Source organism: Falco peregrinus, chromosome 3 (genome assembly GCF_023634155.1).
Source record: "Falco peregrinus isolate bFalPer1 chromosome 3, bFalPer1.pri, whole genome shotgun sequence".
Taxonomy (NCBI): domain Eukaryota; kingdom Metazoa; phylum Chordata; class Aves; order Falconiformes; family Falconidae; genus Falco; species Falco peregrinus.
Genome location: NC_073723.1, coordinates 1770017 through 1787031, shown reverse-complemented (window position 1 = coordinate 1787031; position 17015 = coordinate 1770017). Strand labels below are relative to the sequence as shown.

General features: G+C 42.2%; 1 protein-coding gene across 1 annotated transcript in view; it reads right to left on the bottom strand.

The window, feature by feature from the left end:
* Positions 1-17015, bottom strand: part of TG (thyroglobulin) — a 161219-nt gene that overhangs the window by 20998 nt on the left and 123206 nt on the right. Inside the window, exons 42-44 of the mRNA XM_027786474.2 lie at positions 10245-10409; positions 9322-9489; positions 1236-1417 (exon numbers count right to left, since the gene is read on the bottom strand). Of these exons, the coding sequence (XP_027642275.2) occupies positions 1236-1417; positions 9322-9489; positions 10245-10409 (515 nt within the window). The remainder of the gene's footprint in view (positions 1-1235; positions 1418-9321; positions 9490-10244; positions 10410-17015) is intronic.

Below are 17015 nucleotides of genomic sequence, written 5' to 3'. Positions count from 1 at the left end.
CCACCAGGTGACCCAAGCTAAAGATACCCACCAGTCGCTATGGTCTACCCTAGGTGTCATGACTGCTGTGCAATCCTAGTCCAACAGGGCAATGAACTCTTCAAACTCACTGTTGTCCAGAGCTGCTGGACCCTGATGCCATACCCGATTAAGGGTCAAAGCGATGTATATATACTGGGTGGCATGAATATGGCCCCCTGCTCATTTTCCACTTCCCAATGGTCCCTGCCTCCAATGTTTCAATGCAAAGTATGGGAGAGTATATACTGGAGGTAATTTTCTCGTGCATCTGCTGACATTTCATGACAATTATTTCCTTTGGAAGAGACTGGGAGGCACTGTAAGTCTATGATGTGTCCTGATGGATCAAACAAGGAAAGAGTCAGATATCATGTGTTCTCCTTTAACCTCCACAAGAACTTCCTACAGAGGCATCCTGCTGTCTGATTCTGCTTTCTTTCACCATGGGAAACCATACATAAAGGGAGCAAAATGCAGATTGGATGACATACAATCACTGTACGCTGGCATAAATGATAACACAAGGGTCAGGGAAATACATCAATAAGCTTATGGGTATTCTTCTGTCATGGGTAAAGTGGAGATTAGCAATGCATAGAATACAATTGGGAACCACTTTCTTAACATTCACAAATGCTTTGCTGTTTCACACAGGATACTCACCTGTAGAAAGCCTGATACTGTGAAGAAATATATTTTGCAGATTTCGTAAGATAAAAATGAATGTAACTGCTGAATTCAGAGTTTTCAAACCTGACCACTCTCCAAATTTCCAAAAACTAGGAAAAATATCTTAACTGTATAAATATGTGACTGTGAATAAAAGCCAGTCTTTTAGTTTTACCGTCACAAGGATAACAGGACTCAAGGACTAGTTGATGCAGAGTATGCAAACAACCAAGACATCTTTGACATGAAAGAATACACAAGGAAGCATTAGTAGTCTGAATCCAACGTACAGTTCAGGAAAGACAATTCAAACTTTTCACAAGGCAAAAAAGTCAGTTCAATTTCTGTTTACCAATGACATTGGTAACCTCATGGAAAATGAAATCACATTGCTTGTTTTCTGTTCATTTGCACAAGAATTTCTCAAGTATATATATTCTCATATATATATGAGTATATATAAGAATATAAATGCACACTTAAGATAAGCAAAACAAATCTGGCTTTACCCCAAACACACACTTGTAATAGGATGACTTTCTTACCGGGTTGCATTTTCCAAAGCCCTGGAAAAGGATGAATAATCATCCGTTGAGTGTTCAAGGGAGTAATACCACGTAGCTGCATCTTCAATGAATGAGTTGGAGTCTTCTCCTCCCAGAGAATTTTGCAGAGCCTGATAAAAGGCTGTTTTGCTGTTGGCCCTTCCTTGACTTTCTTCAAATTTCTGAGAACAAAATGCATACATGGAATTCACAAACAAAACCAAGATAGATTTTTAGTGGAACAATACAAGCTCAGATCTCCCTCTGCTGGAACGAGTCCACTCTGCTGTGACCTCTGATTCCTAGGGGAAGTAGGAGACAGTCCTACTTCTGCTTTCCCAGGACTGTCACCAGCCAGCAGTATGGGTTTCCTCAAAACATACTATGGGATTGAATACCTGACCTAGTAAGTCCAAATCACCAGTACCATGCTGCGCAGATGTAGCTCTTACACTACAGAAACCCCACTGGCTCTCACAGAAATAGTCCACGTAGACAGTTCTCCACTGTAGGTGTGCCCAATGCTGTCTTTCTGATGAGCTCCCTGAAGGAAAACTAGAGGGGAGAGAAGAAGATATGCCTTTGGAATATTCCAGAATATTTCTCCTTTCCTTTGGAAATTCCAAAAAGCAAACATGCAATATAGTCATTTCATGGCTGTATCACTCTGTCTTTTCTGGAAACACCTACAAAGAAATGTAGCTGCCATAAGGCCTGTAGTTAGGTCCCTTCTGGAATGATATTTGCCTTAGCCCTGGAAAAGAAATCCTCCTACTCCAAATCCCAATCCAAGTAGCAGCCATGATCATTAAACTTCATAACCCCTAGGGACTTTCAGAGTGACCTACAGTGAAATGCCCTTTCCCTGAGATCTGTGGTCTGAAACCTTTCCTGACATAAAGGCATTTTTTCCAGAGCAGAGTGCTCATGTCACTGCAGAATTACTGATAGCAGAGGGACCATCTTCTATGCCAAACTGCCTACCCAATTTTATTTTTACCAAAGCTGAAGACTGCTGGAAGTTTTCAACACATCTTTCTTTGAGGAAGTTTTTTTTATCTTATCAATGCAGACTTTTTTTTTTTTTTTAAGAATTTATTTCAAGTTCAGAAACAGCAACTTCCTGAAAATAAAAGTAACCTGAACTTTCCCGTGGATCAAGTTCTTTCTAAAGAGGGCACTTTGCAGGTGCACAATGGCTGAAATTTGGTATAAGAACTCCAGAAAGATCTAATAAACCACCCATATTATTTTGGGCAGTCAGTCTGATGCAAAACAGGCTAGCATCTGCCCAGTCCAGTTACCATAGATCCTTTACTGAAGATATTATTTTGATGGCCCACAGCTGGTTTTCATCACGCTGCTAGGTCTTTCCACAACCCTATACAGGAAGTACAGAGGGAATAATTACTTTTCAACAGATTCACAGAAATGAAAGATGGAAAATAAGTCCCCGTCTGCTAAGGCTGAGGCCTGTCCTTACTGATGTACTCTAATGCTTTGTGCATTTTCATTCCATGACTTCACAAGGGATTTCAAAACACTACCAAATATCCCAAGGTCCAAAAAGATCTTAGTAATTTTCCTTGTATTTGTAATAAATTCTTCTTGTGCTAGATGTTGGCCCATGCAGTGTGAAAAGAGTCATGTGGTGCCAGCTTTAGTAATACTGCTGTACTTCAAAAAAGGTTTGCAATTCACAGATGACACATCACTTCATGTGCACAAATGCCACATATGAAACTGCATAGCGCACTTGCCTGCAAAATCATTCAGTTTCAAGCCAGCAAGGACACGTATATTTTTCTGCAAGAAATAGAAATGGTCACTGAAGACCTGATTGTACGTTCACAGAATGAAAAAGCAAGCTTTCTGTCAGCTTCAGCACATGTCAGTTCAGGTCCCTACTAACCAGCAGAAGCATTGCTGCTGTCTAATTAGGAATCTCTCATTTGGTGCCTGGGGCTGGTGGATTTGGCTAGCAGTTATGGATAGGAACAGAGGCTTTTCTGTGTCAGTGCAGAGCCCAAGCTTTTATGTGTAAAGCATCCTGTAGAAAGCAACTTCCATGCAATTCTTTCATTTTGTTGTGTGGGGTGTTTTTTTTCAATGGATTTGTTACCTTATTCTAAATTTTTCATGGATACTTAAAACAGAGGGAAAAAGAAGGAGAAAAAACCTTAGGATATTGACTAGGTGCCCTAGAAACTGATCCTTCGCTGTCTCATCCATTACTAAGCATCAAATAAATACTATGGTTGAAAATCACAGAGAAGGAGATGGATCATCATACAACAGCTGAGGGACTTCTTGCCACATGGTTTTGCAGATGCCAAAATTGGGAAAGATGAAGTTTAATGAACAAGTTTTTGAATTAAAAAGAAAATAAACAAATAAATTAGGTGATGGTTATTAAATACAGAAAGACCAATTCAGGCTAGGAAGCCTCTGAGCTGCAAACTGCTCGAGGTTTGGAGAGCATTTAGCAGAAGTCTCAGATTTGCTTACCCTGTTCTGACAAACAGCCGCCTTAGCCACTGCTGAAAACAGCATTCTGTGCTAAACGGACCCTTGAGCTGACTCAGTGCGGTCAGTCTTAGGTTTTTACTGTGTCTATGTACTAGTTTCTGTTATCTTCAAAATGCCCCAAAAATTCTGGTGACCTTTCTCAGCAATCATTGATAATAGAGTGGGGTCCCTGAGACATGTTGAGTCAGATGAAAAAGAATTCAACAGGCAGAGGTGGATGAGAAACAGGACTGGCATTTGTAAGATGTTTTGAGATTTTTCATCCCAATCAGCACTAAAATAGCAACGATCTGAAACAGGATTTCTCAAGTGTTGCTTTGGCTACAATATAATATAATCTAAGTATTTGACTTTAACATAATAGCACAAAATCAAGCAATACTTACAAAATACTTGCAAAACCTTTAAATAAACCCCATGAAACATTAAAAAGGCAAAGCATTTTAACTTTCCAGAAATTGATTCAATTTGACCAATTTTCCATGTCCAACAAATGTTTCCCATTAGAAAATATATGACCAAGGAACAATTTTCAAATAGGAGTAGATACAACAGCTGCTACCAGATTAATAGAAACAGCTGCATGTTATGTAAAATAATTTACATTCTGCTAACTTTTAAAGCAGTATTAGCAACTGACCTCAGAGTTATAGCAGAGTTTTCAACTTTTTTTCGAAGGTAAGTAAGAAAATAATTAAAGACAGCAGGTGCACCACTTTCTATTGTTCTGGTGATACAAAGCAGTCATAAACATTGCCTAAATAAGGAGTTAAATAATGTTTACTGCTCTTGTTGCTGCTGAATAGCTGCTGGAGTATGTGAATTAGTCTGGTCCAGAGTTTTATTTAAAAAGAAATTGTAGCAGTAGGTAGACCAAATGTTTACATCTTCCAAGCGGCAAAATGTACTTTTCTGACAAACTGGAATATCGATAACACTAGCAGAGTACATACAGATAATAGCATCACAGAATCATATAAAGATTTGGGTTGGAAGGGACCTTAAAGAACACCTAGTTCTAACCCCCCTGCCATGGGCAGGGACACCTTCCACCAGACCAGGGTGCCCCCAGCCCCATCCAGCCTGGCCTTGAGCACTGCCAGGGATGGGGCACCCACAGCTTCCATGGGCAGCCTGGGCCAGTGTCTCACCACTGGGGTGAAGTGATTCATAGTGAAGAAGAATTTCTTCCTAATGTCTAATCTAAATCTACTCTTTTTCAGTTTAAAGCCACTCCTTTCTGTCCTATCACCACATGCCCTTGTATACAGTCCCTCTCCAGCTTTCTTGTAACCCCCTTTAGGTACTGGGAGCTGCTCTAAGGTCTCCCCGGAGCCTTCTCTTCTCCAGGCTGAACAACCCCAGCTCTCTCAGCCTGTCTTCACAGGAGAGGGGCTCCAGCCCTCTGATCACCTTCGTGGCCCTTCTCTGGACCCACTCCAGCAGGTCCATCTCCTCCTTATGTTGAGGCCCCAGAGGCGAACACAGTACTGCAGGTCAGGTCTGACCAGAGCAGAGGAGAGAGACACATCTTAGGTCTTAAATGGCTTTTGATAAACGTCACAAAAGATGGTGAAAGAGCTGCCAGCCATGCAGCAGTCTTTCAAGGATTCCAGCTAGTTTCAAGATGAAGTCAAGAGCTGATATTGTCCCATTCTCCTCACTGATGGCACTTATCAGGACGCTACTCCCCCGGTCATCACAATTAATATACACATATCTGCCATCTGTTGTATGTTGCTGAATACATTTATCCATAAAGATACTAACTGACTGTAATGTTGTGCAGGATGGAAATTCTGGTCTGCATAGATCCAGTTGCTTACATGAGGTAAATATATTTCTGTCTCTCCACTCCCCTATGTCCTGGTTCTGGGTTCTGCAGCCAGTTAGATTTTTACTGAAGAGGGAAAGAAAAGGAAAGAAAACACATAAGGTACAACCTTAGTCTTCCAAATAAAAAGAAAGTTAACAATCCTTGCAATGTGGAGATTACATAGTAGGCACAGAACGTATGGAGGATATGAACAGGGCTATACTGACTTAGATGGATATACACGTAAACACAGATATAGAGCAGCATGAGTGAATCCATATATTTAATGCCAGTAGGAACCATTACATCCTCCCACTTGAGCATCATACATAGCACAGGGACAAAATTTTGTCCACTTGAGAATTGAAATCAATATTTTTAGAGGTTTCTGCTCAACTGCCCTAATCTATGGCTGCTCAGAGCGAATATCCCTGAAGGTCTGCCACGGGAATTGTAGTTAATGGGTTCAGCTTAACTGTTCCATATGCCACATAATAGTGCGCTATGGTACCACTTGCCATTCCCTTAAAAAAACTCTGCTTTGTTCTTCAATTAGTTTCAGCTGTCTGATGGCTGTGCTGGGGATGAGTGTGAAGTGCTCCAGGAAGTGGCAAATCTGTCTCAGTTCACATGAATAAGCATTCAAGTCAACACCATAAAATGGTCATTTCCATAGGCAAGACATTGAGCACGAATGTTCAGCGTACTCTCTGCTGCATCACTAAGAGACTTTAGCCTTTAACTGTAAACAAATCGAACATAAACGTCTTGCTAGCACATAAGTGGTGCCTTCTGCCTTTCTGTTTCGTTTTTAATAGTAAAGGCCTCAACAGGCATAAGCGCAGTGTTGCAGTGGAAGTGTGGAGACACCAAACAAACCCAAATGCCAGTAAGCCCTCACAGAACAACATGAAGCCAACAAGTTTTACCACCTTCAGGTCTGGTTTCAGTCTAGAGGTTTCACTCTCACTCCCAAGACTCAACTGCTAAGAGTTTATAAAACTTGCATACAAATCCAGTCTAAGGTGATAAGAATTGCATCATGTCTCAAGCTTGCTTGTATCCAAATAGCTGTGTCTCCTCACCATTTACAAGATCAGTATTAATAGAGCAAGACCGGAATTAATAGAACAAGAGCTTGCCAGAACAATTTGTTCTGAATTTGCCAGAACAGCTGTTCACAGGAACTGGTGGAACAAGTCAGCAGGGGTTAAGTTTTTCTATCCCCACCCTTTCCCTCTGACTACACTGAAGTCATCCTAAAGGAGATGGAAATGAAGGTCTTTGCCAATTCCATACACTTGCCACAAGACTTTTCAGCCGTGCCCTTTATCTACCCAAATACCTGCTTGATTCTTCTCTCTACAGAGATGGAGCACATCCACGGATTCATTTTCACCCCAGGGAGGTGTCCCCTCACTGTAGGACAGATTTTATATGTTTGAATGTGGTTGAATCAGAGGCAAGCTAGGAACTATGTCTTGGTTCTCCTAGTTGAGTCCAGTGCTTTCTCCACCAGCTAAGCCCTCCCACCTTCCTTTAGTATATCAGTAAAACCAGCTTTGGGTTTTCCCAGAAAGATACAAGTCAGATCTGCCTCACGGGAATCCTTAAAATGAATAAAGTAGAAGGGTGGGATGCTGTGTGAGTTGTCTAAAATCCTTCTTCTAGGTCTATTGTGGGGAGAAGACAGTTAGCACAGATCAAAGATCCCTTATGACACAATGACAGAGGAAACGGGGCACAGACTTCTCAGTAACAATCACCACCTGCACCAGGTTCTGCCACTGTTGTCTGTGGCCTGCTAAGGACTTTGTCATCTGATTTTGACTGCAACCATGCATGGTCATGGCTATGACACAGAAATGCTCTTGAGGACCGGGAAAATGCATGTTCTTAAATAGCTTAGTGACAGAGGAAGCATTGCAGTTCCCCAGCAATTAATACACCAACTACCTGGACAAGGAAGAAATCAGGAAAGTTTAACCTTGCGGCAGGTCTTTGAGAAAACAACCTGAAGGCAGGAATACAGATTGGGCAAAACAGTCATATTCCCTCAAGCTCTAAAAACCTGAAGACACAGGAAAATAGAAGGAGGAAAATGTGAAAATAGAGAAAATAAAATATAAACTTCTACCACGAACATTATGAATTTTCTGGAACAGAGATGGAATCTGATTTACAGCAGTAGCACCAAGTAAGGTAGGTACTATTATAATAGCTAGTAAAGAAGTTAACTATCCTTCTAAGTAAGGATAGTTAAACCCTTGCCAAAGGAGGTCAGAAGACCTCCAACAGCAAATTTTAAAACAGGTCTCTCAGGTTGAGGCAGATACAACCATTTCTTAGGGCTGTTACACCAGCTTTCCAAGTCCCCTTCCAATCTTATTTTCTACAAGCCTTTAAATAAAGAATATATTCCAGATTTTCTTTTTAGAAGGGTAACATTTTACTACTGAGCTCTCAGTTACAAGTGCTTTTTCTTTTCATTTCAACCTGACAGTGCTGGCTCTTGGCACTTGTGGTTTTCATTAGCACTGTGATTTGTTGCATAATTTCTAATACACCATGGAATTTCATTTCAGTTTTTCAGAAAACTGTCATATATAGAAACAGTGGTAAAGGAAATAATGTCACTGCCTAGACTTCCTAACATGACCTGTAATGATTTTACTGAGGTTTATTGCCCTCCCACAGGGTCTGGATCATTGTCTGCAGGCCTCCAGCATCACAGTCTATTTCCTATGTCTGACTTCCCCTTTTAATTGATTCCAAAAGAGGAAGATACATGAAATAAGTGCAGGAAACTTCTCTTGGAGACTAAACAAGCAATATGAACTTTGTTGAGGTGGGTCAAAAAGCCTTCTTTCAAAGGCGTAATTTTGTCATTAACTCTGAAGTAAATCGGTCTGTGTGTTACTGGCTACCAGCAGAAAGAAGCTAGGATTGACCTTTCACTGCCTCCTAAAAGATTAAGTCCACCCTTGAACCTTTAATTTAATTTGGCAACATTAAACAGGGAAGTGCAATTTTATCCATCATAGAGAAGGACAAATGAACTTTAAAAGGCTGATAAGCTGTCTCAGTGCAAGAGGTTCACAAGAAGATATAATATCCCTCTATTAGACCTTCATGTTTTTGAGGACTTTTATGTCCAAACGACAGCATGGACACGATTCTTTTTCATTTCACCAGTTTGTGCCCTGGAACATTAGCCTATACATCAGGCCAGTGCTATTCTTAGTCATAGCTAGTCCACCTTCAGAATCATCTTTACAAGAAAAGCTACTTCTTAAAGGTAACAGAGAAAAAATCTTGCCACAAAAAAAAAAAAAAAAAAAAAAAAGAGTTGGCATGGAAAAGACTGACAGCCTTGCTGCACAGTGAAGAACCTCATAACCAGGCTATGAGCTTGCTTTCTTCTTTGTGAGATACAACTGAGATTGCAATATAATTTTAGAAACATTAAAACATACTGCTGCTTATTAATACATGCTAAATCATTGCTGATCTCTTACTTTTTCATATCTCTCCCAGTAATGTTAATCAACAAATATAATAATGCCATTAACCAGCATAAACTGGACTTGCTGGAGATGGACAATGCTTTTGCATATTTGCATGTAATATAATTCATAAATTGTAGAAACCAAAAAGCATCTGTCCTGGCTGCATATGATTACTGTCATCGCTGTAAGAATAGTAATACCATCAGTTCATTAACAGTGAGTCTCATCCTACCTTAATTGCCTTAGCTCTGCTGATCAGCCCGTCTTGCTGAGCACTTCCAATGAGCAGATCTACCTTCCAAAGCTGAGGGCGCTGCAGGGCTTTGGCTAGAGGTTCCCGAAGGTAAATCCCATCCCTCACGGGACCCCAGTACTGGAACGGGCCACTTATAGCTAGGAGCTAGGTTAGCAAAAGAGTAATAATAGTACAGTTAAATTAGCTTACCCATGTCATTTCCATTTTATTTATGCGTCAGACAACTGAGTTCATAGCCTTCAAGTGAACAAGTGATCAGTTAATGGAAGTGTAAACGCATCACTGACAGGAAACAATGCTTTTGTTGGCAGTTTCAGTAGGCAAAACAAGCTGAATAAGCCAAGAGAATTGGTGGTCTTACAGTAATAAAAATCTTGTTTTAAACAACAATTATAAAAATATTAGGGATTTGCTCTATGCTAATCCTGATGGGAAAATGTATTGCCAGTGGGTGTTTTAATCTGTGGGTAAAGGAGCCATCTCTAGAATTGTTTATACTGCAGCTTTCACAAGCCTCGCACTTAAGAGACAGGGCACAGACATCCCTCCCCACTTCCTTTTCTGCAAAAATACAGCTACTGAAGCTACAGACATTTGATTCTCCTCTAGAGCAACACCCAGGGGCAGATGAGAAGGTACTGAAAGAAGACAAAACCTGTATTTAGATTAATTTTGGAAGACATGGTCAAAGCATGTAAAAGGAACTTAGTCTAAAGGAGAATCAAGTTGTGAGTATTCATAGGTGGATGTCATGGACATCAGCATCACTCCACCAAAGCTAGGTCAGTTCTTCTTTCATGAGAATTCAGCCCAATTTATTTTCTAAGTCTCGTCACAGCTTCATGTAAATGGAAACTTTTTTATTCCTAGCTAATGTCATATATTTTGCTACCATGTACCTTAGTCTGTGCATCATTGAGGACACGAGCAGGCAACTGGCGGAGGCAGGCTACAATTTCCTCACTGGTGGATGAAGGGCATCCCACATCTTCAGCCAGGACTGCTGCTTGGGTCTGCGCTCTCCTCATAGTAATAATGGATGCCGGAGAAAAAGCTGAACCTCCCTAAAAAAGAAAGACAGTTACCAGTCAGCACAAGCTGTCAAAACACTTGGTCCCCTAGTGCAGGTAAAAAAAGATGAGAAGCAAAACCTGCCCAGTTACAGGATATAAACCACCAGTATTTAAACCATAAGAAGCAAGTTCTAATGATCAAAGCAAACAGGAGACGCATAGGTTTGGCCATTACTAACTCTGCCATGGTTATTTTGGAAGACCTCTGAAAAGTGTCTGCATTATGTCTATAACTAAATTATAAATCTTTCTGAAAACTTTGCTGGAGAGAGAAATGTTCAGACAAGATTCAGGCTAAACCAAGTTGCAGAAGATCAGCCAGAGCCAGAGCACATCAAAATCAGAGCACAGGCTACAGTCCCATCTCTATCCCAGACTGTGTTTCTTTCCTACAGCTGTGCCAACATGGAAAATGTCCTCACCAAGAAAAGATGGTACAACACAGTTGAGTAACCATGACAACTATTTATTGAAAATGCAGATAAATTAACCTAAATCTGATAAGATCTGACCTAGAACAGAAAGGCTGGAATAGCTCTGACATGGTTCAAATGACTAATTTCCCAATGTTTACATCAGTTTACTATAATAACTGCTAAGATTAGCTTCTGTTTTCTAAAAAATATCCAAACACTAGATGCATGACATGAAAGACTCCAACTTCAACTGATTAACTTATTCAATTGATAAACTTAACTTCTTACTGAATTTGCTCAAAGCATAACTACAAATCTGAAAAAGCATAAAACCAGGAGCAAGATAAAAAAGAAACAGAAAACAAACAGCAAAACCATAATTTGAAATTGTCTCTATTCTTTGAGCTCAAAGAACTCTGTGCAGCCCTGGCCAGCACCCAGGGCATTTATTATATTTCAGACAAGCAGATCCATTGAGACTAACAGCATACCATTGCTCACAACTGGAGAAATTGGATTCAAAAAATAATTAGAAAGAGTTTATTGTTTGGATGTACAGACAGTCTTTTTAGTTCACTGTATGTAGAATTTCCAGTGCTACTACCTTCCTGAAAGTTTCTCTTTTCTTAAGGAAAGAGATCACCTTAAGGGATCTGGAAAACAAGCACTGTTATTAGCTTAATAACTGAGATGCAGATGGCTGCAGATAAGCAAAGGAAAAGCTAAGACTGTCAATCCTGGGGCACTAGAAGAGCCATCTCTGGTTTTAAGAGGGCAGAAGAACTAATGAATTAAAAATAAACACCACATGGTCTTATTCCTCACTTCTGTCCTCAATTTAGATGAGAACTTGAGTGAGCAATGGGCTTTATCTTCACATGGGCTTTGCGGTGGCCTATTTTGTGTTTGTAAGGCATCATATTTGGCAGCTGCTGACTAGGTGCACTGACTCAGTTGGTCATTAGAGAGAAAGAAAAATATCCTTAATGAGAGTATCTCTGTGTGTGGGTGTGTCCCCAGGATGAAAAATGAGAACCTTCAGAAGAGTATGTTCGCCAGAACTAGGATGAGTGAAACTAGAAAAGGCATAGCATGGCATGCCAGCTTCCCTCGAAAAGAGTAGCTTCCTGGCTTTTCATTTGGAGCAAGGAATTATGTGCCTCCTTGGTACAGCAGAGAAATCAAATCTAGGATTGCACAATATTTATCCACCGATCTGGCAAACATATTCTTGAACATCAGATCTGAACATGCTCAGCATGTTTTATCAAGTATCCAGCAACCCTAAATGGCATTAATTTAAAACAAAACTAAACAAAACCATAAAAATTTGAAGGGCTTCAGTTTCCCAAATTCTGAAAGTTTCAGAAATTTTGAAAGTGGCATTTTCTGTGGAACTTCTGAAGTTGCCTTATTAAAAGGCTAAATTTGGTACAGAAAAGAGAGTACTGAGATCAGATGACATACAGAATCCAGAAATTCACTGGGACCAAGCAAAACATCCCCATGTGTGCTTGATTTTGAACATACCTCCTCCCAGGGATTGTAAAAGCTGTGCAAAGTTCCCCTTTGTCTGAGATCTCTACAAACTGAAAAGCTGCCCTTGGGTCAACTACTGACTCAAACAGCAATTGCAAAAGGTTCTGGGTAGAAGTGTCCCACAAGTCTGCTCTGCGGTGGGAGAGCTAAAAGCCTGGACAACAGGCAAATCCAGTCACAGCACTGGATATACATGGGCTGGCATTAGAAACAGTCCAAGCCTGACAAGTAAAAGAAAAACCCAAAACTTCTGCAAATACATTTGTGAGGCGAGGAGAGTTCTTGTTTGGAGCCTTACTCAGGCTGTGGATATTTACTCTTCTTTGCATGAGTGATCAGAACAGGTTTGTGTGCTCCTCTTCATTCTGCTTTTTTTGTCTATTTTCCATGGTAATGGCCACTTCCTCAGTTTGCTTTTTTTGATAACATCCGCATTCAGGAAGCATGTCTTGTGTTTGGGGTTTGAAAGAGATGTGGTGTCCGCTACTGTTACTCATGTTTAATTTTTATTGGGACTGGAAGTGGGTGATAGAGGAACTTGGGGAATGATTCAAGCAGTATTTGGAAGCAATACCGTTACATTCCCTCCCCTGGTGCATTTGAAATGTGTTCCAGGCTTTGGAAGCAAGGCTCCTCTTACCACAGATCTTCAGCAAGCAAAACTGTACCAGTTCTCTGTTTTTCACATTCACATCATAATTCAGGCTCATTGTTTCCTCATCTCACCAAAAAAACCTCATGAACAAATAAGTGAGAGCAGAAGCTGGAGACTGCCCAGAATTAAATTTCTTCCTTTTTGAGCCTGCAGTTTTCATATTAAAAAGAAATCTTCCGTAAACGCTGTAGCCACATTAGAGACAGGCTCAGGGCACAGAGGATAACATGGCTATTCTCAGCACTTCCCTCTTTCCCTATAAAACTATAATTTGTTTGTGTGATTAGTCCCAGCAACCAGCAATGAAGGAATTGCGTGCTTTAAAAAATAGGACTATTCAGGCAGAAGCAGAGACAGTGGAGGTACTGTTCATTTCCATTACATGACACCTATATTACCACCAACATGGCAGAATCATGAATCAGGAAAGCAAAAATCATGAGATCAGCTCAAAAATAACAAACGCTGTGTTCTTTTTTTCAGTCCTCTCTTTTTTTTAATTTGCCAGGAATTCTCCTGTACCTATAAACACAAGAGCTAAAAAATTCACCTGTAAAACTAACAGTTCTGATCTTCAGATAATCCTGCATAGGAGTTTTTAGAAAGCAAACCTGTAAACAATATGAGATATGTTCACAACAAAATTGCGAACATCAGCTGTCTTGCTGTCACAGGGTATTTCCTATCTCAGCATCATTTAGAGGGGCTTGAGAGGGAACTGAAGCCACACGCAGCTCTTGTCTCAGCTGTCCTTACGGATTGACCTGCTGTCATCGAAGGAAGTTCCAGTGACATTTTTGACAATGACCCAGATGAAAGCATTCAGCACCGAACTGCCGGGAAGACGTGGCTGCAGCCGCGTTGCACAATCTTCATCAGCAGCGTTACACGGTCCTAAATTCATCCGACCAGTGGGAACATCACAACGTTGGGCAACCGCAGAGATTCCCCCCCAGCCCGCGGCGCCCCCGGCCCGCGGAGCCCCCGGGGGAGCAGCTCCCCCCCCGCAGCCCGGGCAGGGCCCCCCCCGGGGCAGGGGGTGCCCGCAGGGGGCTGTGACCCGCGGGCAGCGGCGCTGGGGCAGCTCCGGGCAGGGCCTGTGGCCCCGCGGGGAGGAGCCCGGGCTGGGGCCGGGCTGGGGCAGGGCCTGTGCCCCCGGGGGCGGGGGGGCTGGGGCCGGCTGGGCCGGGGGGGCTGCGCCCGCGGGGGGGACACGCTGCGGCAGGGAAAGAGAGGAACGAGGAGCGGGGGAGACAAGGAGCGAGAAGCTGAGCGCGGCCCTCAGTGCCCATAGCCCTGTGCTGCTGCTGGGAGGGGGCAGGGACGGGCAGGAGCCGAGCTGCGCCCGGGGAGAAGGGAGCGCTGCGGAAGGTGCTTTGAGGGTCGGGTTTATTTCTCACTGGCCCGCTCTGACTTTCCCCGGGGCAGACCTGGGTTGTGCCTGTGACGGTCACTGGGGAGCGATCTCTCCCTGCCCCCACCCCGACCCACGGGCCTGTCGTTACATTCTCTGCCCCCTGCCCGGCTGAGGAGGGCAGGGACAGAGCGGGCAGGGGGGCACCTGCCCTCCGGCATGGCCAGCCCGCCGCAGGACTGTTACGGTAAATTGTACCTCTGTCTCCCAACATACCTGGAAAAGACAATTGCCACAGAGGCTGCTGCGCTCAATGTCTTTTAATTCCTCATTTACTCTGGAAACTCGCGTTTTGCAAAGTTTTTCAAAACTGATTCACAACAGATCTAAAGATTTGAAACTTCACTGCAGCCAGTCTTGCAATCAGTCACTCTGTAAACCCCAAACCTCCTTCCTCTCCTCACATCGTGACCTCTTGTTTTTCCAACCTGATTTGAAACTGAAAACCCTGATTGAGCCTTGTTTGTCTCTTCGACACGTGCACTCCCTCCAAATGAATGCCATTACTCTGATGGCTGCGAGGCTGCAGACTGCTTTGGAAGCAGGCTTTCTGTCTGCCCAGCAGCATGCTATAGAAAATACAAACAGCAGTAACAGTAACACCACCCAAAAAGTAAGATCAAAACATTTCTAATGAGAACAGTCAAACCAATGAAATGTCCTGATAACTCTATTCCCCAAAAGAGCCACCTGTACAGCAATATTTTATTTGCTAAAGATAGGCGCTCTGCAAGCTCAGATGCATTCAGTTCCCAGCCAGAAGTATCGTCAGACCATCTGGTTTGACCTCCGGGATAGCCAAGGCTCTGACAATACCCTGACTGCTGAGCTCAAGGGTTTCCTACCGCTTGAAACATGGCTTGTGTTTTACTAAAGCCCGATACTGCATAAAGTGTTTAAGCTGGTCTCAGAGACACCAAGAAATGGATACTGGATACTGCGTCTTCTCCTTTGCAGTTTGTGCCTGAAGATAATCACTTCACTGATGGAAAACTGCACTTCTGTGTGAGGGCGTCTTCAGTTTCAGTTAATGCCAGATTAAAGAGACTGGTTATATCCTGGTTTTTCTCCCTGCAGAAGTAAGCAAGCTGCAACTAAGTGACCACTAACTCTCCTTTCCAATTAGCTTAACAGATCATTTTCTAAAAGACTGGATTTAAAACACTTTCAGAAGTTGTTTTCAGTTTGAAGCCTTTTTTTGTTTGTTTTTCCTTGCAGGGTTGTTTTTCAGTATCCTGCATTGCTTCTCCTTAGACATTTAATTCTGCATAGTGGCAAGTGCTTACAGCACACTGGGGTTGTGGGGCTCTGTGTGAAGAAATCAATGTAATTTTCCCAGGCTTTCCAACAAAGTCTGTCTTCAAGAACATGGAGGAGAAATCCTTGGGACCAACTTAGGGAGTCCGTGCCACAGCTAAGAAACTATGTGGCAGACACGTGGCAAACACTAGCACACGAAGTATAGCAGGGAATTGGTAGATCAGCCCAGCAATGGAAAGGGAGACTGAGATATAAACATTTTTCCCTCCATAACCATCTACTGGAACTGTGATTTCCAGATAAAAATGGGGGAAAGGGAAGAGTCCTCTCTCCTCTATAAATAACATTTTGAAGAAGGAAAATTTCTGTTCTATATATGAGACTTGGCAAATCCCTCTTTGCTCGAATCAAAGGCAGTCCTGCAAGTGCAATGTCCATCTCTCGAGTGACTCGCTGACTGCCTGTATCAGGTTAGTAACTTGAATAACAGTTTAAGGTGTTATATAAAGCTCCACTTCATTAATGTCAAAACTTTCTTCCATTTAGATGTAAACATTACCTTATCAATTATCTTATTGTTTAAAACAAATTATTAGCTGAATGTACTGAAAGGGTAAACTGGTTCTCACCATGGCACAAGAGTGAATAACCATTAGAAACAGGCAGAAATGGCATGGAAATGGAGAATTTTGTTTACCTCCCTCCACTGCGAATGCATCTGTTCTTCTACAAGCATGGTACAAACCACAGCTGAGATTTATTGTTTCCAGTGGAGCATGTTCTACCAAGCAAATCCAACCTCTTCTTCAGTGTGACCAATCTTTCCTGCTCTGTCTGAGGCCTGCCCCATTCATGAGTGCATCTTAGGATGTAATCTTACTTCTTGTAAAGGCACAAAGACCATCAGAGCCAATCTAAGGCAGATATTGGTGAGAAGGATCAGAAAAAGGCAGAGCTCTGCCACTGCCTGTTCCCACACATGGTACAGATATCCCCCAACCCGCTATCTTTTAGTAATTCCAAAGACATTGTGCATCTGATTTGTGAATGCCATTAAGGAACTTGCATGACACACCTCCGTGATTTGAAGAAAGCAATAAGGTCTTAAACAAAATGTAACTGGTACGATAATCATGGAGCGTTATGGTACAACCAGCTCCCCAGAGCACTGGCTGTAGCGCTGTCATGGGTCTGTGTTATAAGCTGATTTGCTTATCAAGCTCCCTAATACTTTCCTGTCCCTTCAAAGTGAGGATTGCTAGTGCAGCCCATCAAAGAGAAAGGATATTCTCCTGAAATTACCATAGCTCCAA